Genomic DNA, 12,313 nt, shown 5'->3' with positions numbered 1-12,313 from the left:
ACAGCTACAGCACAAACGTACCACACATCTATATTGTAACTCACTGTGTCCTATATTCCAACTAGCCTTCTGAGCATAACACAGACCGCTCTTGGCTGGTGGCCTGAAGCTAGAATGGGCTAGCCATGCACCCTTCTCCTTTTTCATAAAACTTCCTTGTTGTCTAGTGGGCTTTTTCCCCCCTTTGGGGGAAGAAAGACTGTTTTGGCCCGGGGTTGGTAGGAACAGTCTGATGCACAGATAGACCAAACCTCCTATTCCATTCCTTTTGTTCTTAAATTATTCCCTGGAGTCCAGGGGGCTTTCTAATCCCCTGAGAAGCAGATTGTGGCCAAGCATCCAAATCACCGTCATACTATCTAGGGCTTGTAGATGGGATATGGCCCAATGCCTTGTTTTTATTTATTTATTCTATCCCAGGTATCTAGTGGGCTTTCTTCCCCCCTGCTAGGCAGATTGGGGACACACCCCAACATGTACCCTTTGGGAAGGGAGGGCAGAGAAGTTGTATCAGGCCCTGGGTGGGCAGGGGTGGTTGAGTGCCAAGATAAAACAATCCCATCCAGTTCATTTTATGACAAACAAACTTTCCCAGGAGTGTAGTTGACTCATGGGACCTGTTGGGCAGAATAAGCATAAAGCCTGCAATTTGACCCCAGGGTAGTAGAAAGACTGCTTGGGAAAAAAAGCAGTGCTTCACACCACATTCATGTATTCCTATTTACACACTCCCTGAGGTCCAGGGATATTTCTGCCCCCCACCCACGAGCAGATTTAGGTGAACCCCCAATCTTCCCCGAGATGGACAGACACTGTCTAGGTCTTGGAGGTGAGGGGGGGATACAAGTGCAAATATGGGCCAAACCTTGTCTCTTTTACCAACTCTCTTTGTTAGATAAGGCTGGGACACTTCTTTGCAGATCTCCATAAAAAACGACGACGAAACCCGACACGAAAAGACACCTATGCACCCGGCTTCCCTGGGTAGTTAACACGAGTACTCTGGTGCTCCCGTGGGTCTTGACTCTCGAAGTGTCCTATTTTAAAAGGGTTCCATCCTAGTCCATCCGGAAGTGTCCTTAAACAGTAACTTTGTAACTTCTTTGTTTCCCATTATAAGTCAATGGTAACTCGCGACTGTGTTTACACACTGCACACGTCTCCCATGGGCCTCCTACTTCCTAGCCTTTGTTTGTTTCGTGTAGTCCCAGCGATTCTACAGGGCATAGGCCTGCTGTCTAACTCTCACGTGGTTCTTATACCGCTTTCTTAGTATATGGTTCGAGAGGCCCCTAGGGCGTAACTGTAAAGGTACAACTTATTGTATGCTAATTGAGTAATTTGTGATGTATTTTGACCTCTGACCTCATTAGGAGTGCAGAGGGGTTGTGTTAGAAATAAATACATATATATTTGTTATATACCTTGTGTGGTGTCTTTTCATTTGATACTCAAGGGATTATAATTGGTGAAACAGCTTGCTTCACATGCTCTCTGAAGTCTTAGCCTATGACTGCTGGTCCATGCTACCACTAGGATAGCTTGTCTATAAGGTTGACTTTACAACCACCATCAATAAGGGTCGATTAGACTGGTGCAAGGTGCCCACTAGAATAGTGGACATTATATGCCAGGCGAACTTCTCACACACATTAACTTAAATACATCACAATAACCAATGTGCCATATGTACTCCAACATGACACTATCAGGTTTCATTCAATATTCTTGTAATTCAGTCCAAACTATTTTCCTGAATCAATTAAGTTTCTTTTTCATCCACTTTTGCCAACTTAATAGCCATTGCCGACGCGTTTTGAGCCACACGGTATCTCAATGGGCTCTCATCAGGGCTTCTTACTCACAAGACATTGGTAAAATCTACAACACAAATAAAACAAACTGTCACTCATAAGTCTAGGCCTCTCTTCTTATTTCTTGTACCCTTGATTTATATATCCAATCATACCTTCCAATGTCTTGTACAATTTTTTCAATGACCAAGCGTCTGTCTGGTTTTGGAAAAGGGCCCAATGTTCTTGCCCCTATATGAACGATAAAGTTCATTTGAAAAAACTAAAAAAATGCTTCTGTTTGTATCCTATATAATGCCCAAATTGAAAAGTACAAAAACGCACAGGAGTTACATGCAACTGTAATATATGTTCAATAAGAACATGAGGTACATGAGATACCATGTGGCTCGAAACGCTTCGGCAATGGCTATTAAGTTGGCAAAAGTGGATGAAAAAGAAACTTCATTGATTCAGGAAAATAGTTTGGACTGAATTACAAGAATATTGAATGAAATCTGATAGTGTCATGTTGGAGTACATATGGCACTTTGATTATTGTGATGTATTTAAGTTAATTTGAAATAATGTGTTTTGTTGTCTATATCTATCTATACTACTATTATAAAGAGAGAAGTGTGTCCTTTGAGCCAGGTAAACTCGAAAACTACACCACCAATCCAAACACTCAATACATCTTTGAAATCGTCAGGGCAAGCAGATGGACATAGGCTATATTAAAAAAACAAATATACGTTATTTAAAAAATGCAATATAAAAAAAAAGTAGTCCTATATATCTATATCTATATCTATACTACTATTATAAAGAGTGAAGTGTGTCCTTTGAGCCAGGTAAACTCGAAAACTCCACCACCAATCCAAACACCCAATACATCTTTGAAAATGTCAGGGCAAGCAGATGGACATAGGCTATATTAAAAAAACAAATATACGTTATTTAAAAAATGTAATATAAAAAAAAAGTAGTCACATGCGTGCTGACATCAGGAGCGCGGGGAGGAGTGGCGTACAGGAGCAAGAGGAAGAGCGGGGGACGTGAGCGCGGGGAGGAGCGACGGACAGGTGGGGAGGAGTGGCGGACAAGCGGGGAGGAGCGGTGACGACCGGCGAGGAGCGGAAGAGGGATGAACACAGGAGCAGGTGAGAAAGACTCCCACTGCTCATGCCTCTTTGCGGGTACCGCAGCAGTGAAAGCCTTGCATGCTATGTTGGGTACATCCGGCTACCAAGTGATGCAATTCAGTGGCCTGACTTCCACCCACATCCTGAGGATACGCTACACTTTCTGTAGCCAAAGCAGCTCAGGAGCCATGTATAAGCTGCCGACAGAGCACCAGGAGGAAGCGAGGGACCTAAAGCAGCCTTAACGTCGGGGCGGGCGGGGGTACTGAAGCAGCCTTAACGTCAGGGCGGGCGGGGGCCCAGAAGCAGCCTTTTGCTCCCGGACAACGTCGGGACGGGCTGCTAGTATTGTATAATGTGATAAATGTTGTGTAAAGTGTCATATATGTGAATATGTATATGTTACTGTTTATGTGTTCCAAGAAAAGGATATAAGGTCCTTTCACCAAAAAAAGAACTGACAAAAATAGGGTAAATAAATAACCCAATCACTAAAGAATATAGTGTGGTTGTTATATTCAAAGAAATCAGAAATCAATAGGATACCAGGTTCAACTTGTTGTATTTATAAATAGGCCCTGCCTGGGTCCTGTCCATTGGGCCTGACCCCTTTAGTATAATTACTAGAAGTTTAAGGAGCAGGAATACCATGCCCTAGAGGACCAGTTAAATAATAAGGACTAGGACCAAGATGACCAGTTCAGACCCAGAAGGAGGTGGTCAAGGAATCTGAGGCATAGGGCCAGAAGAATGAGGACCAGTGAGTACCAGAAAGAGGACTAAAGTGCAAACTATGAAGAGGACAAGGATGAAAATCTAGACCAGGCAGAGGGTATGGCCAGAACAAGAGGAACCACAACTAGGAGGATGAGGATCGGAACTAGGAGGAACAAGACCAGGGTCCATATAAGAGCCAGGGGAATGAGAAGAGCCAGGAGGTGGAGACCCAGGGGGAGAAAGACCGGGAATAAGAAAAAAGAGGAGGACAAGGCCAGCAGGAGGGGAATGTCCAGGAGGAAGATGATCATGAGGAAGAAGAGAAAAATCAGGAGGTGGAAGAGACCAGGAGGAGTGGAATGAAAAGGAGCAGAAGGACTAGGGAGAAGATGAGGATCAGAAGAAAACAGAGGGCCAGGGAAAGGACCAGGAGAAGGAAGAAGTCAATATAGTAGGCCAAATGTATAAATTAATTTTTGATATCCAGTTTGAAGCCTTAGAAGGACATAAAGTTGTAATCAGGGACATTTAGGCCTGGCACATTTTTACCTCAATCGCAGGGAAGCTTCAGGGGAAGGGCAGATGGGATGCTGCTTAAGTGTTTTTTATACTGTAAAGATTTTAAGTAATAGTATGGTTAATACATTTTACTTATTAGTATAAGTTCATGCCCTCAGTTGCAGTTGTTGCAAGTCTTAAACCATTCTTAGTTACGCTTCTTAGGCAGCAGACCCTTTAAACATGCTCCACCGTTTCAGCCTAATAAAGCACTGTTTATTACCCTCAGGTGTCTCAAATTCTGTATGTTTGTAACCAATTACGTAAAGCAGACCTGCTTTACTACTGCAATTTTCCTCCTTGCTAATTTCTTTGAAGGAGGAGTTTGTCTAAAATAAGGCATAGACTGTCTGTCATTTGCCCTTTTCCTCATGATTCTACCTGTTGGACCTGGCCTTTCTGAAGGGTCACCTCCAGATGTTTGCCTTCTGGTACTGTACTACATTTTGTAGGCATGAAGACTGCACTTTTTTCCTTTAACCAAGGGTAAAATGTTTGTATTCTCTTCCTCCCTAAAACATGATAAAATTGGGATAAACCTGATTGGTATATTTTCTTCACATATAAGCCCCTAGCAAATGGTACTACATCTACTCAGGGCCTGTAAACTAAATGCTACTAGTGAGCTGTAGCAGTCCGTGTGGCACCCACTTAAATAGCCCTGCAAAACATACCTACAGGCCTGCCCCTGCAGACTGTGAGTGCATAAACCTTTGCTAGGCTTAGACCTTCCTTTTTAATTCTTATAAGGCAACCCTAAGGTAGACCCCAAAGGCTCCTAGGGCAGGGTGCAGGAATTTAAAAAGTAGGACATCTGTACTTAAGTTTAAATGCCCTGACAGGTAAAAACTCCTAAAGTAATTTTTCATTGTTGTAAGGATATATCTCCCTTAGACTAAAGCTATGTTAGCATATTACATGTAGTAAGTGCTAACTTAAGTTTGAAACCAGATAGAGAAATGCTCTATCTACTCAAAAGTATTGTAATTTGTAATCCTCTTTAATAGTAAAGTCTGATTTTAAGTTACAATTATGAAAATCCTACTTTTAGAACATTGCCATGTTTCTGTTTAAATCAACTGTGCCTTTGTACCAGTGTCCAGGGTCACGTGACTGTGAACAGCTCAAATATTGTGGGTTGAATATTGCTTCCAGACATGGGAACAAAGAAGATCTAGATGTGAGCATAGTGGGTCATCTTGACAGGATGGCCGGGGAGGAGCAGTACCCTGTCTTGATTACACTTCAAAGGGACCTGTCTACAGCGCACACAAAAGAACCTGAATTCAGGTCTGCCCTTGCCTTTGGCAACTTAAACAGTTTGGAGCTAGGACCAGGGGAGGGGGAGGAACTGACCAGAACCACATTTGGAGGTAGGTCAGGGAATTCTCCCATACAACAGTTAGCACCATAGTTGAACCTGGCCCTTCAGAACCTCTCAGCAGCACACTCAGGGACCTGTGGAAGATTCATAAACAGGACTGCCATGCTGTCTGAAGATCGAAGATTGGACCTTCTTTCCTTGAACACAGGTTCCCCAGAAGTTACCCTAATGGTCAGTTGGCTGGCCTTCTGTTTGAGCTACTGGGGCACAACAAGCTTTTAACAGCCTCCCTGTAACTGCCCAACTGACCAGAACCAACTGGACCTGTCTGAGCTCTCCTGCTCGCCTCTGCTGGAGTGAAACCTGATCCCCAAGAGGTGCTTCCCGGACCCTGGAACTTTTTCTGGCAACAGAGCAAACTCCTCTGTAGGAAAAGGTGAAAATACAAATGTTTAGACTCCTCGCAACCATGAAGTGGCCTCTACAGTCCACGATGACCGCCAATGAACTTGTCACTTGCCCCGGTCCAGTGAAATCAGATTACCGCAAGTGGCGCTTTGTGTGTTTAGGTTCTATATTCAGTCGAAACTTTATAAACCCATATCTGTGGCTTCAATGATTGGATATTTGTTTGTATTGGTGTCATTTTATTTAATGATATGTGCTCTGTTTGTTTAAATTAGTTTGGAGGGTTTTCTTGTGTTGTGTTTTCACTTCATTTCAATTTGAGTGCTGCATAAACACTTTACAAATTGCCTCTAAGTAAAGTTTCACTGCTTTTGTGCCAAACTGCCAGCGGGTTAAGCACAGCTTTATTAAGTAACTTTTGTGGTTCACCCTGACAGAGATTGTGTTTATTTTCTGAGTGGGGCTCCCCCACCAGTCTAATACCACCTTTTCTCACACTAACTCATGGCCCCACTCCCCCTTTTTTGATGCACAATGTTTATGGGATCCCAGGACAAAGTTTTTCCACTGGCATTTCTGAATGAGTCTGAAAACTCCAGCATACAATCAAAAGAACATGGACTGGCTGATTGACTTAAGAGCTCTGAAGCAGCCATTAGGGTGGAGCTGGAAAGACTGTGGGTGTGGTGGGAAGTAGAGATGCATTTTGGCTGGGATCTGATCTGCCATCAATAACTCATGTATTAAAAGTATCCTTACTTACATCTGTGGGGATTTCAAAACAAACAAGGATATACATTGGTAAGTAAAGCGGCTCTTTCTAACTTTAAAGAAGCCCTGGTTGCTGCCTGTATCCGGATTATTGCTCTTTTTAAGGGCGAGCCTAGAACTCGTGCGGTTATTCTGATGGATGGCGTCTACTATTTCTATTCATTTTTCTAACCCTGTTACCTGAGTGTTTTAAAATGCATTGCACCTGTGCGGCTTGAGGAGGGATGTCACAGTGTGAAATGTGTCATAACTTGGCATGCCATATGAGAAAGCTTGCTCTGCGACGTGCAATTATTGCAGAATTGTTTTTCAAATGGAGTGCTGCTTTTTCACTGCATTGACTCTAGAGGGAGCCAACGCATAACAAATGCATCAGTTGTACTCAGTAGGTGAATTTGGACCTGTTGTGCGCGTTTGCGAGCGATGTTGTCGTTCTTTGTGGATTCATTCGTAAATATCGCATTGCAGTGAAGTATGATTGAAGCTTTGTGGTATAACTGTGCTGAACGGTATGGTTTTGAAATGCTCTTTGTGTCTGCTTGTGGGTGGGATTTTATAGAGTTGTAAGTAACAAACGCCATTGCGGTCTACATGGCCGCAATGTGCCTTGTTGACAGTTTGCATTCGGGGTGCTACATACTTGCCAATGTACTATGGTCAAAAGCAGGTAGGAATTTTCAAACGCTAAAACACCGTTATTAGCAGCTGGGAAACTGAAGGCAGCCCTGACAAACCCTCCTCAGCCCCTTCGTTTTCTCGAGCGATCTCTCTCTTTCCATCCATCCTCTCTCTTTTTTCTCTCGTCCCTCGTGATCGCTTTCTCTCTACCTCCACTCTCTCGATCCCTCTCTCTCTGTTCTGAAGCCTCCTCAGGCTGTGCTTTAAATGGGAAATTAGAAGTGCCGGTACTCACTAATTAGACTGGGTGGGTATTTAGGGGCGTGGCTGTGAGCCAGGAATTTAACAATAGCCAGATAAGTAAGCTTTAATGCACATGCTCTGATTGTCATGTAAAGGGCTTAAATGCCCTTGGACCAAATTTGCGCAATATCAAACTGCCTCCTTACATTGGAGACATGGCAAGCATCAGCTTCTATGTCATACGTGCAGAGCCTAATTTCTGGCAGTTTGATAATGCGTGAATTTGGGCCATGGGCATTTAAGCGCTTTACATGACAATCAGAACATTTGCATTAAAGCTGACATGTTATTTAAGACCCCTGGTTAAGGGACTTGTCCAGAATCACAGGACGAGGAGCCGACGTCGCCCTTCAAACCTGATTCTCAGTGGCGGATCCTTCATGGGGGCGTTTGGGTGCCGCCCCACTGCTTTCTCGTTGTGCGAGAAGGCAGAAACAAATAGTAGAGAACTACCAATCGTTTCTGCCTTCTCGCACGGCGAGAAAGCAGAAGTTCCTGAGTGGGAGGGGTTACTCGAGGGCAGGGGGGAGTGGCTTTCCCACTTTTGTTAATACTGTCTGTTTGGGCAGCCTCAGAGTCTCTCCAAACAGACAGTATTAACTGTATTAAGAACAGTCGGCAAGCCGCTCCCCCCTGCCCTCGAGTAACCCCTCCCACTCTCCCTGCTCTCTGTATGCTGCAGCATACAGAGAAATGACGTGGTGTTGGGGCAGCCGGCCGAACCAATCACAGCGCTGTGCTGTGGTGGAGGGAGGCTGCCTGCAGCCTTCCTGCGAGACGACGTCGAGCACCATGGGAGTTAAACAGGACAGCGGGAGTCGGGAGTCTGCTGGAGTCTGAGTCGGAACTTGAAGGCGGGAACTTGGGAAGGTATAGGTAAGTTAAGCTAAAGTTTATTATTGACTTTTCTCAACTGAAAATCCAAGCCTGGTTCGTACGCTTTCACCAATCACACTGCTGAGCGCTGCACCACGGAACACAAAAAACACACCTACGTCGTCACGAACATAGCAACAAAACAAAGCCATTACATTTACGTCTCAGCCGCAGGGCTGCCTGCATTCGAATTTGGAAGTTAACCCGGGTTTTGAGGGTTACAACAGCATGAAGTGTGGTGGATCTGTCAGGGGCCCATGTGTGGTTGGATTTATATGTTCGCTTTAGACAGCAGGCCCGTTAGTTGGCTGTCATATGGACGCAATTTGGGCAGACCGGGCACGCGGTGGCCGTTCTCTAACGCTTACAAGGTATCTGTCGCATTTACAGAACCTGGGTGTAAGTGGCACTGGTTCGATCCGCACTCTGCTACTGCAATAGTTGCGCAGTCCACTGCCCTCCATCCGGCATGTCACAGGCATAGCAAGGGTTTCCTTGGGTGCCCCTTCCAAAGGTAACAGCCATATTTCAGGTCACATTTCGATAGACACGAGGTCCCCAGTGAAAATGTGTGCGTGCCATGTCTCAAACTCCAAATAACTCTGCAACTAATATTGCGACTTCTCAGGAACTGAACATCGAAATTTAGTGCATGCTCACGAAAGCCATGCATAATATGAGTTGTAAATCATACAATGCTCAAGAAATAACTGCACGCACCTCCTCCTTCTCATTTCTTGCACGAACAGGCATAGTTTTTGAATGTGAGATTTTTGCGTCGTTATCTGATACTGGTTAATGAAGAAGTAGAAATATTTCTTTCTCAGGAGCCAGTATGCCGCTACCAGCGCCTTCTGCTGGCCCGGCTAAAACCAGTTGCGGTGGTCAGGGCTTCACACAGCCAGAATTACCATAGTTAGAGATGGGCCTACAGCCTGCGCATGAGCAAGGTTCCTGAAGCAACTGCCTTTGAAGGGGTGTTTGCATGAGAAAGTGTTTACAGCATCACACACCCCTATTAGGTAACTGCCATGTCAAACAACACTCCACATCGCTGAGCCTTGCCACCTTCGATCATCTCTTCTGCTCTCTCCTCGATCGGTTTGTGCGCAGGATCTTTAAATGCCTGTTGTTGTGCAATTACGGCTTTGGCACGGCTGCCTGACATGTTTGTTCAAGGCATCATGTAATTTTAATCACATATATTACTTGCTGCCAGAAAATAAATTTGTGAAGACTAATGGCTGCTGCGGTTGTTTGCGAGGAAGCGCTCTTGCGTTCCTGCAGCTGTGGGTGTACGCAGCGCGAGGGCAGATTTACTGTTCTGTGAAACATCTCCTTCCTTCAATGGGGCAGCTCGTTTTTCAAATCGAAGCAATATAATGCTGCTACATGTACGATCATTGTTAGGGGCACGGTTAGGGATTCTCGCACTTCTGCTGTTTAGTGGCGGTGTATATCAGGTATGACGATGAAGCATCGAGATACAATTCTATTTGTTGTTATGTGTGATGTAAAAGATTAATACCAGCAATAATACCATTTACGTATGAAATTTACTGCTCCGATTTTAGACTCCCTGGTGTAAATTGTATTTTAACTGTGACAACTGTTCTTGCTGTGTCCAGCTAGTGGGGTCTGTGAGAGCATAGACACACAGGAGTGATATGCAAGGGCAGAAGAAGAGGAAAACAAACAGGAGTGATATGTGATAACAGGGGAGAGAAAAAACAAACAGTAGTGATATGTAATGACACAGGGAGAGCAAAAACAAACAGTAGTGATATGTAAGGGCACATGGAGAGGCAAAGGTACAGATGAGAGATATGTTAGGACACAGACAAAGGAAAGACACACAGGAGTGATATTTAAGGGCACAGAGGGAGGAAAGATACAGATGAGTGATATGTAAGGGCACTGGGAGAGCAAAGACACAGAGGAGTGATATGTAAGGGCACAGGGAGAGCAAAGACACACATACTGAATAAGCAGCTACCTATGTTATATGACATCTCTTTATTAATGTAATAACTGCACTTTCACAATTGCTTTATTAACCTTCCTGCTTTCTAAAATTTGCTTGAAAATGCACCATTTGTCCACTCTTTTTTCAAAAAATTTCTCCCCCGAACCCTCCGTAAGTTGTTCCGGCTTGCTCGCTCCGCTCGCTCGCTGCGGTGCATTAGGACAATATAGTTACGCCGCACCACTTTCAAATGTCACCAGCCGCCACTGCTGATTCTTCAGTTCCACTCTCGGCACCTCTCACCATATCCTCATTCTTGTTGCGATGCCAATGAGAACCAGAGACACAACTAGAGCCAAATTTCGGGGAGGGGGGGGGGCTAATTCTTCCAGCAATAGTCAGAGTGGAGACGCAGGGGCTCTAGGAAGGGGTGAAAAACAACAAAGCCTCATTAAAAAGCAAATGGTCTTTTAAAGACGTTTGAAGTACTCGGTGCGGCTGTGTGTGCACCCGGGAAGCTGTCTCATCTCGGGGTGCCACACACAATGGGGGAGGGGGGTCTGAAGCCCTTTGATCCCAATGGGCCTGATGAGAACCTAACACTGCATGAGCAACCCAGGGCAGAAATACACAGGCTTGTTGCCAGCAAGAGCAGCACATAAACACGCACCATGTAAAAGGGTAATTTTCTGTTTTTGCGTTGCACGTACCCGTACTTCAGGGCCCGAGCACTGCTGCTTTCTGGGAGTACCGGTACTCTCCTTGTCCAAAAATAAGTGCCGGTACTCAGTACCAGTGAGTACCGGCCCATTTAAAGCACTGTCCCCAGGTTAAAGTGACAGGGGCACCAGGGGCGGCCCTGGGCTTTCTAAACCCGGCTCCATGGTCTCCAGCCCAGTGTGGAAATGCCTGGTGGAATAAAAGGCCATGGTAATAGCATTGCCTTCACTACCATGAATTGACATCGCACAATCTTTGACATGAAAAAGACATCACAGTAAATCAGACCCAGATGGCATCATATGATGCTATCTTTCTCTTTTCCTCTCTCGCTTCTATTCTGCTTCCAGCTCCTCTTTTCCACTAATTCTGCACAGTCTTGCACTTTGCTCTGAGTAGATCTCTCGCTCACACCCTATCTCTTGTTACCCTCTCTTACTTTTATATCCTTTGCCTGCCATTCCTTCTCCACTCCTACCTCCCTCTAGCTCTGAATTTTGAGTAATTTAATTGGATCATAAATAACATCAGAATGTGTTATTCTTCTCTTCTCTCAAGGTCCAAGGGTTTGCCTGGGAGAGAACCTCGCCCGCATGGAGCTGTTTTTCTTCTTCACAGCAATGCTGAGGAGCTTCCATGTTAGTTTGCCCGATGACTCATCAGTGCCAGACTTTACTAGCATTTTTGGAATAACACAAAGCCCAACTCCCTTCCAAATGAGGTTGAAGAGCCGCCTGCAAAATTAAAGTGATCAATGGAATGGAGCTGTATCGATACAGCAAGGATAAACCACCTTGAAACCTAACTTGCTCCAAAGTATAAGATTTGTGCAGAATAAATTCAAGTATTTTTCTGACTTAATTCCCTTTTGTTTTATGACGTTTGTATTTTTGTTGCATTTTTAGGTCTGGCATTAACCAATAACTTTTTTAATTTTACAATTATTATATCTATAATGTACCTATATAAAGGACCTTTCAGCCACTTCTCTTTATCTATTGGTCTGCTCTTGTGATATTCACATTTTGCTTCTGACCACTACAGCATTCAGGATGAGGCGATGGGTCAGCCGCTTTCGGCCACGGACTAACTTCACTTTGAGTGACTGCATTTA

At 44.5% G+C, this 12,313-nt stretch overlaps 1 protein-coding gene across 2 annotated transcripts in view; it reads left to right on the top strand.

The window, feature by feature from the left end:
- LOC147673876 (cytochrome P450 2D6-like) overlaps positions 1-12,058 on the top strand; it is a 429,037-nt gene extending 416,979 nt beyond the window's left edge. For both annotated transcript variants that reach the window (XM_086947757.1, XM_086947756.1), the window contains one exon: positions 11,758-12,058. In XM_086947757.1, coding sequence (XP_086803883.1) covers positions 11,758-11,945 — 188 coding nt within the window. In that variant the 3' untranslated portion in view covers positions 11,946-12,058. The remainder of the gene's footprint in view (positions 1-11,757) is intronic.
- Positions 12,059-12,313: the final 255 nt, after the last annotated feature.

Source organism: Lissotriton vulgaris, chromosome 12 (genome assembly GCF_964263255.1).
Source record: "Lissotriton vulgaris chromosome 12, aLisVul1.2, whole genome shotgun sequence".
NCBI lineage: Eukaryota > Metazoa > Chordata > Amphibia > Caudata > Salamandridae > Lissotriton > Lissotriton vulgaris.
This window is presented reverse-complemented; position numbering and strand designations above follow the sequence as displayed.